The sequence below is a fragment of the Bactrocera tryoni genome, chromosome 3, assembly GCF_016617805.1.
Source record: "Bactrocera tryoni isolate S06 chromosome 3, CSIRO_BtryS06_freeze2, whole genome shotgun sequence".
In the NCBI taxonomy this organism is placed as follows: Eukaryota; Metazoa; Arthropoda; class Insecta; order Diptera; family Tephritidae; genus Bactrocera; species Bactrocera tryoni.
Window position 1 is genome coordinate 19,137,267 of NC_052501.1, and position 16,619 is coordinate 19,153,885.

Below are 16,619 nucleotides of genomic sequence, written 5' to 3' on the forward strand. Positions count from 1 at the left end.
AAGTGTATTTGATAAAATACCTTATATTTTCCATACCACATGCCCAATGTCTTTATCCCGTCTCAACCGGCAGAAGTCTGGGAAATAGCAATTTTTGTTCCTACGTCTCCCCATCCTCCGCGGCTTGGCATTCCTCTGACTCCACTTTTTTGCCTCCTTGCATAAATTAAGAAGTACCATTAAACTTGGATATACACTAACGCGTAATGAAGCCTGTTTGGCGCTCTGCTATGCCAATAATTTCGATCTGAAAGACTGAAATATGGTCATTTAGCTGCCTTCTGTGGATGGATTTCTACAGAAAAGGCATGCTCCGGTCTCAATCTTTCTTCGTCTTCTTCAATTCTTCAATCCAGCAGAGATTACATAGATTTTGCGTTCGAAACTTTCAATCACAGAACCTTTGGTCCATAGCCCGAGTTCACAAACAAAGTATAATACAATGCCGGCAGTGAAGCCGAGCCGGTCTCCAGTGGCCTAAAACCTGGAGGAGCTGGCCGTAAGCCTTGCATCTTACTTCACTTGAATTTGTATCGGGAATAACGAAAATAACCGGCAATGTTTTTATATTCTCGCAACAATGTTGCTAAGGAGAGTATTATAGTTTTGTTCACATAACGGTTGTTTGTAAGTCCTAAAACTAAAAGAGTCAGATATAGGGTTATGTATACCAAAGTGATCAGGGCGACGAGTAGAGTCGAAATCCGGATGTCTGTCTGTCCGTCCGTCTGTCCGTCCGTCTGTCCGTCTGTCCGTCCGTCCGTGCAAGCTGTAACTTGAGTAAAAATTGAGATATCATGATGAAACTTGGTACACGTATTCCTTGGCTCCATAAGAAGGTCAAGTTCGAAGATGGGCGAAATCGGCCCACTGCCACGCCCACAAAATGGCGGAAACCGAAAACCTATAAAGTGTCATAACTAAGCCATAAATAAAGATGTTAAAGTGAAATTTGGCACAAAGGATCGCATTAGAGAGGGGCATATTTGTACGCAATTTTTTTTTGGAAAAGTGGGCGTGGCCCCGCCACCTACTAAGTTTTTTGTACATATCTCGGAAACTACTATAGCTATGTCAACCAAGCTCTACACAGTCGTTTTCTTCAGGCATTTCCATATACAGTTCAAAAATGGAAGAAATCGGATAATAACCACGCCCACCTCCCATACAAAGGTTATGTTGAAAATCACTAAAAGTGCGTTAACGGACTAACAAAAAACGTCAGAAACACTAAATTTTACGGAAAAAATTGCAGAAGGAAGCTGCATCCAGGATTTTTTTAAAAATTGAAAATGGGCGTGGCCTCGCCCACTTATGAACCAAAAACCATATCTCAGGAACTACTAGACCGATTTCAATGAAATTTGGTATATAATATTTTCTGAACACCCTGATGACATGTACGAAATATGGGTGAAATCGGTTCATAACCACGCCTTCTTCCAATATAACGCTATTTTGAATTCCATCTGATGCCTTTTCTGTATAATACGAGTATATACATTAGGAACCAATGATGATAGCGGAATAAAACTTTAAAAAATACGGTATTTGAAAAATATGTAAATGACGTATAATGAAATCTCGATTATCACTTTATCATGCGAGAGTATAAAATGTTCGGTGACACCCGAACTTAGCCTTTCCTTACTTGTTTTAATATCACTTTCATTGCACTGACAGTCCCTATCAAACAAACTTTGGAAACGTTTCAAAAGATGTTTCACTCCTACCTGCTTCTGTCTTAACATTGTTAGCCTCTAGAAACCCAACAATCCGTATGAAACCTACCAATTTTACAATAAATCAAATTCGATGTTCTAGTTGCGCTCCAAAGCCTTTAAAGTTCCTAACAATGTTTAGCAAACAGTTTTCGGAAGTCTTCTAATTTTTAGACAAGTATTGAGAGACGAATTTTGGGGGTTCAGAGAGAAATGACATATAATTGGTAACAACATATTGTGCCTAACTTGATTACTTCAGTAGTAGATGATTAACTAGAAAGCCGATAAATAAACATATGTACATCTGCTGACCACGTCCCCAATAGGTGTATCTTAACTAAAGAGAATTAGCTTTTGTTTACAGAAGTATCTAAAATCCATACATATGTGTTGCATCTGCTTACCTTGAAACTAATGCCAATTAAATCTTGTATTTTCGCCTTGGCACAACTTTGCAAGGTTCAAATATTAATGGAGTAATTGACCGCATTTGAAAACCAATAAGCCAACAATAAGACAAAAAATAGCATATTTGCATGCATGTATGTCGGCAAATGTATAGTATGGTGCTTTATCTGGATTATTTTACAAACAAACTGCCTTGCAACAGATGTTGCTGCACAACAGTCGAACTGTCATAAATTTCAGGTGCGCCTCCAAGCCACCGGCACCAAGCAAATGCATTTCGAACATTCTCTTAATCGAGTATTTACAAATAATCTGTATTAATAAATCGCCTTGTTGTGGGTGTGTGCGTTTCTCTACGGTGCAACAGCAACTGAAAGATGGAATAGTAAACAAACGCAGCTCTTTATAAAGAAAGTTGCATTGAACAGGCTGCTGTTTTTGTTTTGATTGCTTTAGTATTTGTTTCTTAAATCGAACACTTCGAGAAGAGTAGTTCCCAGTACTGTGATTATCTATGCATGTACTCGTACTCGTGCGTTGCCTTGCAAAGTTTCCATTTTGTATCTTTGCCTCGAAGAGCATATTTGATCTGTTTGTGTTCCTCTGCTACTCAATTGCCAAGTGCAGGCAGGCATACTTCGGGTGAAAAACTAATTGGCTATAAAGTTAGTTGATTGGCGGTGGAAACAGCCGACCGGAAATGAACTGTTCGTCGTAACAAATGACCACATTTACCGCAATCCATGTGGGTAGCAACCATGCAGCAAATTGAATTGTTGCCTTGCTGGTGTGTGAGGATAAAAAACTTTTAAAAGCGAATAGAAAAAGTATATAAAAAATACTGTTTGGGATTTTTTTTGAATTTGCTAGAATAGCAATACAATATATATACATAAATTATAGGTTAGCGAAGTTACGGTTTTATTTTGATGTTATTGAATATGGACACTGAAACGAATATTCGGTTTTTATTACATTCCTAAATGAACTAAAATTAAAGAATAAAAGTTTTTTTTTAATTTTTTTAGTAAATTTTTGCATTTAAATGAAATAGTTTTTAGACCTTAAAAAATTCTCGGAAATTACCATTTAGTCTTACTTGCATCAGATTATTAAAAATTTGCATTTCAACAATATTTTACGTGCATTTATATAAAGTAAAACTAATCGCGGGCTGACTTCAGTTTGGGGAACAAGAAAAAATCTCACGGGGCCAAATCTCCTGAATACGGTGGTTTGTGTTTTTGGCCTTAAATTCGATAACAATCGTGCCTCGAAGCGATGGTGGATTATCATCGTATAAAATCCATAAATTGTTCTACCACAATTCCGGCCGTTTTCGACGAATGCTCTCACGCAAACGTCTCAACAAATAAAACTCCTTATTGATCGTCTGTCTCTCCGGAATAAATTCATTATGCACCAAACCACGAATATCAAACAAAAAATTAGCATCACCTTGACTTTTAAGAGGCTTTGGCGTGGTTTTTTTGGTTTTGGTTTTTTATTCCTTCCATTCCGATGATTGTTGACTTATTTGCATATCATACTCATAAATCCATCCGTCATCAACAGTTATAATGCTGAATTCGCACGATCAAGCATGTCCAAAGAGATCTGTTTACGGGACTCTTTTTTTTTTGAAAAAAATCAGTTTTATAGAGACGAGTCGAGCAAGAACGCGTTTCATACCCAAAATACCCACCAAAATCATTCCAACGGACTCGCGAGAAATGTCGAGCTCTCTTGCCATCTCTCCTCTAACACTTGCCTGCCGATTCTCAAGCACCATATCCTTCACTTTTTTAATAATTTCAACAGTCGTGACAGAAGAGGTCAAAGGTCTTTCACAACAAGGCATGTCTTCACCGATCTCTCGACCGTCTTTGAAGGTTTTGTTCCAATCGTAGGTTAATGATTTTCACAAAGCTGGATCACCGTAAGACTTTTCCAACAATCCCAATGATTCCCCACTCGAAATTTGGTAAGAAATACAATCATTATAAAAATAATGAATACACACTTCTGAGGTGCACTGACTTAAGCAGCTGCGGTAAACAACTGGTTGAAAGATCGCGCTCATATTTGGCATAGTAATAAAAGACAACTTAGCAAAAAACATTTTTTGAAATATCATTTACCCGGGGAGTTTAATTACTATTTCCGGATGCTTTTTTGTAATTTTGTATATATTGTATATCTACTCTAGCTCCGGAGGATATTGTGCTAGCCTCTTGATTTGAGTCCAACTTTTGATCTTGTACTAGTGCCGAATTTGACTCCAAAGCTTTTGGACCTTAGATATATCGGTATTCCAATTTCTTCTCCAAGTTAGAGCAAGTCCACTTTTCCGTCGGCTGTTTTGTGCATCCCCGTCGATAGATCTCCGGGTGTCCGTGGGTCTGGATCTCGTCTAGGAACATGCCCGTGCTAGCTTCATTTGCTTTTGAGCATTAGCCAACAAAAATTTTTGGTTTCTGTGTGACTATAAGTCCGTGTTGGAGAAGGTGAGAAGCCAGAAAATGTGGCATACTATATATTTCGGTGGCATCAATTTGTGAAAACTTGCAGCTTTCGATTTGAATATTTTTTAAACTGTCTAATATTTATAAAAACCTAGCCGCCGCAGAGCAGTAGTACGCACCTTAAATCCGTTAAACAGTTAGACAGTTCAAACGTAACTGAAACTCTTATCAATTGGCATTGGAATGAACATATTAACCACCTTGGTAGGGTTCATGCCGTGCGTTAGGCATGAAAACGATGGAGCGAAGTCCAAGGCTCTTGCCACCGTGTTACTAGAATTAAGTCTCCGGCCAGTTGAACTTCCATACTGCTCTGGACTAGTCACTAGGGTTTGAACCACATACTCTCATCCCATACCATAAATACTTACACGCAAACCTTTCCAAACGACCCTAACTGTTCGCCATTCCAACTACTGGAGATCACAAGGTTGACATCTAGCCGTCCCTCAGTATGTATAATCCCCAGTCCCTCAAGGTTCCCGATATCCATTGGACATTCTGCAATAACATGTACCCAATCCTCAATTTATGACTTTGTGGCATACTAATTTAACCTAACCTAAACTCTCTACTCTTTCAGGGTATGTTATAAGACCCGAGTAATACGGTCTTCCTAAACATGAGTATGTCATCAAGTACATGTGTACAATATATTGTAAATCTGTCGAGAGTCGTGTGTGCGTGATGTAAGTGAAATGTGGTTACTGCAAAGGCAATCAATGTAACTGCAGCTTGACATTGAGTGACAGAGTTATTGTAATGGCGGCTTTGAGGTCGCTCAAGTAATTTTCAGTAAGGTCAATCACCAGTAAATAATTTGCATGCCTATCATAGCGGCATATTGATTCAAGTGACAGTAATATGCGCTACCACATATGTTATGATTACACTAGTAATCAAAGTGAAAGCTCTAAGGAGTTAAGCTACAAAGTATACCCATGCATAGGTAAAGCTACTTAGACATGTGTTGACATACAGGTTCATAAGTAGTTGTGAGTACTTAGGTATAATTATGCGGCTACTTAAGCGAAAGCGTTGAGTAATCCCAGGTCAACCGCAGTTTGCTTAACCGCGTTCAGGCATTGTGCTGCTAATACCATTGTAAAAGCTCGAATAATATTACACACACAAACTTACTTGCTTACTGATTGCCAATTACGTTATTGTATTGCAGGTGTTGGCGCCAACAACATACATGCCATGACTGTTTCGGTTGCGCAAACAACGCAAGGAGGTTCCACCATTACCGCCACCACCAAGCCGTGCACCGCTTCCAGCTGTTACGCTTCCACACGCTCGGCCGCCATGATGGCACTCGCATTAGGTCACCGACCGAAAAGTCCTGCTGTAACTAATACAAAACCAACAACAACTGGAAAAAGTGCGGAGAGAATCGTCGCAACTAATAGCAATCACGCGCCGTTGATTAACCACCAAACCAACACCAACACCAATACCAACAACTCGAACTATAGCCCTCCACCAGTCGGCATCCATAGTAAATCTCCAAATACTAATAATCAACGCATCGCCAGCAACAACACCGCTAACAATCGTCACACCACCGTTGCTGCAGTGGTGCATATGAATGGCGGCACCGGCATCAATGCGGGTTTTGGTAGTGGCGGCAGCGCTTCTAGCGGCTCGGACAATGATGGCTTCAACACCTCGTCATCGTCCTCGGCCACAGCGTTGCGTCGTTTCTACTTCAAGAGTGGGCGTAAATCAAAAATGAACTCGACAGCTGCCACTTCGATGACCAGTATACCGTTAAATGCCATTTCCACGGCAGCTGCTGCATTTCACACGTCAATAAGTGGCGCTTTGCCACCGAAAGCTGCTGCCGCGGCTGTACCAAAGGTGAGTTTGTACAGAAATCAGAGTTGAATTGTGAGAAGTCTTGTGATTTTCGAAGGTGTGACCTTGTGAGGCAAGCATTATGCCGCACGTGCGATTCTTTTTTGGCACTGAGTGCATATGGAGCGGTTGTTAGCTTCAGTAAAAATCAAAGGATCAATTCTAGAAAAACACTAAATCAGACATAATATGTTATTATTTTCCTTCTTTGTTGTTTAGGTTTTTCATTTTTGGGAGCTTTTGTCCTCTAAACTCCGACTAAATTCTATTCGAACAGTCACCAGTATTTGTCGCCTTTCTTATTCTCTGAGAAAACTGCACTGTTTATAAACCATAAAAGATGCTGTTCTATGGTTTCTCTATACATTAGCAATTTCGTATTCAAATAGAACCCCGTTTAGTATGATAAAAATGCCATTATTTATGAAAAATTTAACCAAATCCTCGTGAATCCGAGAGACAGCAAGCTGTTTGCCTATTTGTTCTAAATTATATACACATTTTTAAGGAGCAATGGTTTTCTTCAAAGAATTTCTAAGACAAATGGTATGCAGATTTCTTTCTCACAGTTATTTATACATTTTCTTTATCTAAAGAATTTGGTCAATTTTCAAATTTCAATTTCAAAATTACGATTTTTTCCTTTATAATGTCTACATATAATATAATTATATTATAATTTTTACATAGTACGAATAATCTGATTTAACCCATAAGCACCTTTTGGTTTGATGAATTATTGCCATTTTAAAGGTAACTTCACAATACCACTGTTAAGACAAATTTTTCAACAGCGAAATTCTTCGAAATGGACAGAAACACATAGTGATCACTTGGTGCTAGGTCCAAAGTATAAGTTGACTGCAAAAGAACCTTCCAACCAAGCTCGCGAGCTTCTGTCGAGTCAGTCACCGTCGATGTGCTGGCCTAGCCATGTCCCGATGGCACAAAATCGATCTGTCATAAGGCAAAATTGGTGGCTTCTAGGTGATTACTTCCTTCAGACGATTCTATTATTGACAGTACAGGTTCGGATTAGAAGTTTGGGTATAGGTGATGAACTCTTTTTAAACGATTCCCTGCCAATCTCATCAATCCCAGGGCCAAACCTGCCTAATCATCAATCCTTGGTTGACCACCGACATCGCCGGCACACGTTGACCTTGTCGTAAGTGACTCATTTTTCTTCAGTAGTAAACATCCACTTCAGAAATGGATCGATTGTGTTAGGATTCTGCAGTGATTTGCAGATGGAAATGTATAAATTGACTCATATGTTCCATAGTAATTAATATTCAAACGTACTCAATCAGTACCATATTTGAGCACATTTTTATGTTAATAAGTCAGTTAAAAATTTTGAATCAATGTATTAGCTCATTAGAAAAATTTTCAAAATTTGGGTCGATACCATGAAGTTTTGATCTTTTAAGTCTTATAGCGGATTTCGTATTAGAATGTTTAAAAGCGTTTTTCTAGAAATAATTTTTTTTCCATGCGTCGTCAAGATATCCCAATTTCTGATTAGTTGATTTTCTTCAAATTCGTTATGAATAGTTCTGATCTTTCTCTACAGTGCGAGCATGAACTAACAAAAACTAAATTTTTCGAAGTAATCCATTTCGACATTCGCTACTTAAAGAAAAACAGAGAAACTTCAAATTTAATGGGGAATGTTTACTACCATCCGAAAGAACATTCTTTGGCATTTATTTTTCAAGATTATCTCTTTCAAATGTTGGCCGCGACTACGTCTCAGATGGTCCATCCATTGAGTCCAATTTTCGATGACTGGTTCGAGCAATTCGACTAGTAACTAGTGAATGACACGAATGATATTTTGGTCCAAGGCCTGAATCGAAACGAGATTGTCCGCATAGACTTTAGACTTTACATATACCTACAGAAAAAGTCTAACGGTGTGATATCACACGATCTTGGTGGCCAATCGACCAGCCCAACATGTGAAATTATGTATATGCTCACCGAAGTGTTCTCCCAATAAATCCATTATTGATGCGATGTGTGGGAAGTGGCGCCATCTTCTTGAAACCAAATGTCGCCGAGATCACAAACTTCATTTTCAGGCATCAAATCGGGGATCATGGCGCGTAAAATTTACCAAGTCGTTTCATACGTCAGTTCGAGTTACTACGAACGGCGCCGAACAAATTCCCACAGCCTTCGTGTGCACTCTCAGCTACGGCTGCTATATTTTCTTCACTGTACAATATAAATGACGTAATAGCTCGACGTGATCTGTGAAAAACCGAAAATACCTCCACTTGTATCACCCATTACAATACAGTCTGAAAATAATTTTTATACCCTAAACAGGGTATATTAAGTTTGTCACGAAGTTTGTAACACCCAGAAGGAATCGTCGGAGACATTATAAAGTATATATATAAATGATCAGCATGTCGAGATGAGTCGATTTAGCCATGTCCGTCTGTCTGTCTGTCCGTCTGTCCGTCTGTCTGTCTGTCTGTATATATACGAACTAGTCCCTCAGTTTTTAAGATATCCTTTTGAAATTTTGCAAACGTCATTTTCTCTTCAAGAAGCTGCTCATTTGTCGGAACGGCCGATATCGGACCACTATAACATATAGCTGACATACAAACTGAACGATCGGAATCAAGTTCTTGTATGGAAAACTTTCACATTTGACCAGATATATTCACGAAATTTGGTATATATTATTTTCTAAGGCAACAATGTAAATTGTTCAGATCGGTTAACTATAGCTTATAGCTGCCATACAAACTGAACGATCGGAATCAAGTTCTTGTATGGACAACTTTCACATTTGACAAGATATATTCACGAAATTTGGTATATACTATTTCCTAAAGCAACAATGTAATCTCCGAAGAAATTGTTCAGATCGGTTGATTATAGCATATAGCTTCCATACAAACTGAACACATATGTAACAGAAATGCACCTGTGAAGGGTATTTAGCTTCGGTGCAACCGAAGTTAACGTTTTTTCTTGTTTTTCATTTATTTTAATGACATTTCGATTGCTCAGTAGATAGATAATTTCATTCTCATATTAAACTCAATTAAACACTAATAGAGCAATTAGTCGTTTGCTGTGAAAATGTTGAACAATTAAATGTTTTCTGAGTGACATTCTTTAGTAAATCAAAATTAATTTTTCATTATATAAAAAGTATTTAATTACATTTTAACAAAAAGAGGTCCTGTACATTTTTATTCATATAATTATGTATCTTACTGACACAATTAAGTTTAAAGCAATTAATCTTAAAATACCTTACGGCAACACTATGTAGTAAAAGCCATTAACATTTTTTTGAACTCCTCAATCTCTACTTCCGATCAAATTTTCAAAATACTGCCTAGTAATTTGCGAGTTATTATCAGGAACTATGAATATTAATGATTTCATGACAAATATGAAAATTTTCGTTTATACCTTTATCCTACTCATGTTCATATATTTTGTTGACAGGTTGTCATAATGGGTTCCTCGTCAGCATCCATCACCGATGGCAACATCAATACATCAACGGATTCGGCTTCGACGCTTGTGACTAGCGTCACACACACAGACACATCAGAAACATGCGATTCACTGGATTTGGGTAAGTTAACGCCAGCCTGCCTATAATATACTAGTGTAACCAAAAACAACAAGGAGAATTTAATAATTAATGAACGGTTAATGACTATGTGTTGCTGGTTGACACAAAGTTGAATAAATTAGTCGGTGGCTAAATAAATTATTAATGGCGAGATTGAGGTCGAAATGAAATATTTCCGAAACTTTCGTGTTCAAACAAAAGCGCCACAAAGGTTGTTAAGGCTGTTGCATGCAACATTGTCTGCGGTAAACACTAGATAGACGCTGATTATTGAGAAATAGCGGGCGATAAATTAAACCTGAGTAAAATGTATAAATGTTCAAGCGTTAGACATTTGCGGCACGTGTTTGCCGCACATTCCGCGCTTCCATTTTATAGAGTTCCATTTTATGGAGTTCATGTGTTTTGTTTAGCTTGTTGCGCTAACAATGTTTGTTGTGTGTTTTTTTAGTTTATTATTATTTTTTTTTGCTATTGTTTTTGCTGCCACTTTTATTGCCGCCGGTCAGTGTTCGAAAATTGCAAACGCGCTAGCTCGTAAAATGTTAGCTTTTGTTCGTTGCTCATAAATGAGTTATTTGGCCGATTGTGGTCTGCTGCTATAGTAAATAAATAAGTAAATAATTAATCACTGGTTCATTGTGGTACGACAGGGCGTATGATTAATGCAAATTCACTCGCAAGTTTCAAGCGAATTTTTGAGCTATTGACCGTTATAGCATGTTTTTGCATAAACTGCAACGATTAACTAATCATAAAATTCAACAAAATTTCCAGCTGATTGAAGCAAAGCTATAATTTCGCCGGTGATGATAATGAAAATTGAAAAGCAGTAAGAGAGTGGCTGAATTATGTGGCGTATACTAAAGATTAAGGTATACATATACAACTGTATGTATATTTAAAAGTTGAACAGAAGAAGAGCAAAATCGCTCTTTTATCCTTTAGAGGAGTATTTCTGATAGAAATTATGTGTTTAGCTATGTCTGAAAGCTAATTTTCATAAGTAAGTTTGCATGGCAGCTATATGCTATAGTGAACCGATCTGCACAAATTTTTCAGAGATTATGTGGTTGCTTTTGGCAATAATCCGTAACAAAGTTCGTGAAGATATATGGTCAAACAAAAAAGTTTTTCATACAAGGACTTGATTTTGATCGATCAGTTTGTATGACAGCTATATGATATAAAAAGCCGATCTAAAATATTTCTTGGGATATTAAGCAGATGGTATAGAAAATAATCTACAACAAATTTTGTGAATATATCTTTTCAAATAAAAACGTTTTCCATACAAAGGGTTGAGTTTGATCGGTGAGTTTATATGACAGCTATATGCTTTAATAGGCTGATCTAGAAAATTTCGTAGGAGATTAAGTAATTAATATAAACAATAATTCACACCAAATTTTTTGAAGATATATCGTCAAATAAAATAGTTTTCCATACAAGGTCTTGATTTTGATCGATCAGTTTGTATGACAGCTATATGCTGTGTATAAGACTCCGATCTGAGTAAACTACTTGTAGATTGTGGCGTTGCCTTGGACAAAGATTCATGTAGATATCTTTTCAAATAAAAAAGTTTTCCATACAAGGACTACAAAACAAAATACCCATTCAATAGTCCAAAATAGATTTTCGCACTTAGTACAAGTATACTTTCAGCGCAAGCCAAATTTAATTCGAAAGAATCTAGTGCCTCAAAAAAAACAAAAAGTTGATACTGTTTGTTGTCTGTCGCTTCCCTCACCATTTTCACTGTTATTCCGACTGATTAATTGATTGATTGCTAAATCGACTGCATCGGTTATTGCAGTGTGCATAGTCAGCTGTTGACTGCATCCTGACACCTTTTGAGCAAAATCAAATAAAATTGCTGCTAAAAACTAAAAAAGGTTGCAAAAAGCACACAAACATTGTTTTAGCCCACATATTGGGTGCACTCAGTCATGCAAAGATTTATTTAAATTGCGTTTGACACTGACGACCTTTCTGCGCTTTCATACATACATGTTTTTCACACAGATTGACCGCTTGCTGTTTCCGATATTTCGCTTTGATTTTGTTTTAGTCTTGAAACACATAATCCGCATTTATATATTCACATATGTGCATGTGTTATGTAAAATGTTCTCACCTTTCTTTCTCGCTCTGCAGGTGATAATTCGGGCCAGAGCGAACCGTTGTTCAGCTCACTGGAAGAACCACTGCTGACCGCCATACAAATAGATTCTGAACATGAAAATGGCACCGAACTGGAATTAACAAGTTGCAACATGTACAATCGACCGGATATGAATGTACAGGATAGCACTGAGGTGAGTAAAATATCACACTTTCTCGCAGTTTAGCGAGAGGGCTAAGATGCTATATTTATAAAAGTATTAGTTTTAATGTGATGTCAAGGTTGCTGGTGCCGTTAGGGATATTAATACGTTGAAAATTTAAACGCTTTGCAAGATGTAAATATTATTTAGGAATTGGTTTAGTGAAGTACAGAAAGTGGCTATGAAAAGAGATATTTTTTCCAGTTGAGAGTAGCAATAGTGCTACTAACTTAAATAAGAAAAGGTAGTGAAATCAAATAACGCTTGGAAGCTTTATATAATGACAGCTGTCCACCAATGGCGACTGTCAGAAAATTTATTTAACGAGTTTCAACGTTAGCGCACTTAGGTGTTTGATAACCCTCGACCGTGAGATCCGAAAACAACTACTGTACACGTCAAAAGTCCAAAATTTCACATTTAAAGGCCGTGGATAACAAACGCAACCGTGAGAACAATTAAAAGCAGTATTTAAAACACGGATCATGGTGCCCAATCGACCAGCCAAAAACGTGAAATTATCTACTAACCGCAGGGTTCTCTCAATAAATCCATTGATTGATTTGATATGTGAAAAGTGGCGCCGTGTTGTTGAAACCAAATGTCGCTGAGATCACAATCAGGCATCAATTTCAGGCATCAAATATTCGGATATCATGGCGCGATAACGGTCGCCATTGACAGTTACGTTCTCACCAGCATCATTTTTGAAGAAATATAGACCGATGTTTCCACCGACCCACAAACAAAACCAATCTCTATTTTTTTTCTGAATGAGAAGGCAGCTCTTCAGGTTGTTCTTCGACCCGAATTCGGCAATTTTGCTTGTTTACATACCCATTGAACCAGAAATGGAACTCATCGCTGAACAAAATTTGGCTCGAGAACATCGGATCTGCTTGGAACTTTTCGAGAACCCATGGAGCGAAACGATGTCGCTGGGAAAGGTTGAGTGGCTTCAGTTAATGCACAAGCTATATTTGGTACGCTTTCAATTTAAGACCTCAACGTAATTGTCATCATTCTATACTTCAGTTCAAGTTGCTGCGAACAGGGCTAAATCGACTCTCAACGGCCTTTGTTTACACTCTTAGCTACGGCTGCTTTCCAAACAATACCAAGAATAAGCTTGACACCGTTATAAGTACTGTAGTATTAAGAAAGATATAGTATAGACCGAAACTTTTTCTGTTTTGCGAGCAAAAGTTTTGCCTGTATATTATAAGTATATACTATTACATAACATGCTTAAAAACGATATTTCTTTGTTAGGTTAAGTTGTTTAAAGACAGGTTAAGAGGTCGATCCTAACAGGGAACACACTTGTGGTACCTGAAACTCCAATAAAATTGTTGCTAAGGCCCTCAAAAATCGACAAAATACTTTGCGCCGGCTTAGTTCGCCGAAGATAAGGTCGTGATGTTTCAGTCTCAGTTCTGTAAAGGATGGACAATGTACGACAAAGTGCCGGAATGTTTTCATCTCACCTTCCTCCATACAACTTTGGCAACTTGCGTCCAACAAGCTTTTTAAGCTTACCGCGTTAATTACTATTGGGCACTGCTCAGTAAGAACTCCTACGATACCAGACCAAAAAGAGTTGCACAGGAGCGGGTTGCGAGATAGCAATGGAGATCCAGAGCGTTCCCATCTCGATGTGAACGAGACAAGGGTGCCCCCAGTTGCTAGTTCATCGACATTACTCTTATATGGTTTACTAAGGAAATATAGCAATATTTTACTCAACAACGAGAAATTTACATAAGTACATGAATCCTGAGGGCCTTAATGTTCTCAGTATATGTACTCCTATAACACTTGATTTTGACGCAGATCTATGAAAACAGAAAAAGAGTTTCATCCAATAGATGACTTTTCAAAATTTGTAATGAAATAGTGGAGTAAAAATCAAGGTTATTGGAGTTCACTTCATCCAGCTTATGCCAAGTTGAAAAAGCTTTATATTTCAGTATCTGCTCCACACAAACAACTCGATCAAAGGCAAATGAAGAACTTTTTTGTGTTTTTTTAGACTACCTATCAAAATAATAAAATTACTCAGATATACTGACTTTCGTACGTGCTTCGAATCGATTTCTGTTTTTTCTCAACCCACCTTGAAGTAGACTATATTGAAGCCCATTTATTACATTACTTGTAATGCTATAAATTATTCACTATTTTTATCTCCTCCACATTCGCCACTTCAGAGTCAAGAGTCGTCACTGTCCATTCTCACCATTGAGCCATCGTCTACCACACCACTGCTTGCCTCGCATCGCCGGCAACAGAGCAACAAATGCGGCACGTCCGCACCACCCGCCTCCAAGCTAACAGCCACTACCGGCAGTGCGCCCAGCAACAATGGCAAAGAGCGACTGCCGAATACTGCACCGGCGCCCAGCAGCGGCACTAAACACTTCACATTCGATCCACCAATATCACCGAAATCGGCGCGCACAAGCGAAAAGTCACGCACACACTTCAGTTTCAAGGAACAGCACACACACCAGCCGATACAGCAGCAGACACGTCGCGGCAGTAATTGGGAAGATCAACGCGTGCATACGACCAATTTTATGGAGGAGCGCAGTCCAACAGGTGGACGTCGTGATATTTCACCGAATCGCAGTAAATATCGCGCATATGCGGCACAACGGCATGCAGCCGCAGCTGCCGTCGCCCAGGCTTACTATGAACAACACCAGCTGGCCGACGATGAGGAGTCCTTGGAGGGCACACGTAGCAAAAAATCACGTTCACGCGAAACGAGTGGCAGTACGCGTCAGCGTTATACGGCCGCCGGCAGTGGTGCGGCGACTAGTCCAAAACGCGAACAACGGCGCTCACCCTCCAGCTCGGCACCGCCAACCATGAAAGAGGGGCACTTCTTTGCTAGTAGCGGCGGTAAGCCGAAACAGCTATCGCCAGCATCACAACAGCGCAAATACTCGTCCAGCTCTTCGTCAGGCGGCAGCGAGCGTGGACGCATCAAAGATTCCACCATGTTTCCATTCGATCGTGAAGCAATCGACTATGAACGCATACAGCGCGAATGCTTCGCGGTCGATGAAAACTCCAGTTCGACAACTACGTCCAGCGACTCAGATGATGCTGAACCATGTTCGGTATATGAACGCAAAATGTCCGCCCACCATATATCGCCAAGTAAAGCGGGCGAGGCCTTTCAGCAATACAAGCTTTTGGCACAACAAGAACACGGCGGACAGCAGCCAGCGGAGCCGCAGACCAATGGACCACCGTCGCGCAAGAATTCGAAACGTATTCGACCTAGTTCCGTAATACATGCGACGATACGTGAAAGTCAACCATATGTACCGCAAACGGATGCCTTCTATCCGCAGAAGGTCAAACAACAATCGCCAGGCGAATATATGACGAGCACTGGTGGCAGCGGTCTAGGCAGTAGACAACATTCACCCAAATCTTACGCTGAGCTAAATAAGTTCGAGGAGATTGCCTCGAAATTCGAGCAGATTCCACCGAAACAACAACCGCATGTCAAGCCGTTAGCGGGTAGTAGTCCATCCGGCAGCAATAATAATGCCTTGATTGGCAGCACCCTGCAGGCGACAAATGGCAGTAGCAACAGTAATGGAGGCGGCAACAATGCAGCGGGTACAGTGGCGCCGACGTCCAGTCCAACCGGGTCAATGCGCGGCACGATATCACCGCCACTGCCAAATTTACGTGTCGATTTCTTTGCCGAATCGCAAATGATGCATCCGCGCAAGCGATCGTCGAAGAAGAAGCAGTCCGCAGGCAAAACAGGCGCGCCAAATGCGGCGCACGACCATTTGGATGAGAGCCAAAGGGGTGCAGGCAGCGGCATGGGCGGCGGTATGCTGCTGACAGCTGGAGGAGCGGTAGGCGTTGGCGCTGGGCCCATCAACGTCACCTCAAACCCAATGGATGTGGCGATGAATACACCGCCGCGTGCCACCATTGTCGTGCAACAAGTAAGTACAAAAGAAAACGTTCACTAATACTAACACATTGTCATTTCGTATGTATTTTCGAGCTATACTTATACATATATATATTATCTTTGGGGTTATGTGCGTGCTTGCGAGCTAATTTTTCTGTATCTGCTAGATAAATTGTGTGCATAATTTTCGGAAAAATCGCTCATTGT

General features: G+C 39.5%; 1 protein-coding gene across 2 annotated transcripts in view; it reads left to right on the forward strand.

The window, feature by feature from the left end:
- The window catches only part of LOC120771041, a 239,612-nt gene that overhangs the window by 152,476 nt on the left and 70,517 nt on the right, over positions 1-16,619 (forward strand). For both annotated transcript variants that reach the window (XM_040098836.1, XM_040098837.1), the window contains exons 3-6: positions 5,835-6,520; positions 10,001-10,133; positions 12,294-12,454; positions 14,674-16,443. In XM_040098836.1, coding sequence (XP_039954770.1) covers positions 5,861-6,520; positions 10,001-10,133; positions 12,294-12,454; positions 14,674-16,443 — 2,724 coding nt within the window. In that variant the 5' untranslated portion in view covers positions 5,835-5,860. The remainder of the gene's footprint in view (positions 1-5,834; positions 6,521-10,000; positions 10,134-12,293; positions 12,455-14,673; positions 16,444-16,619) is intronic.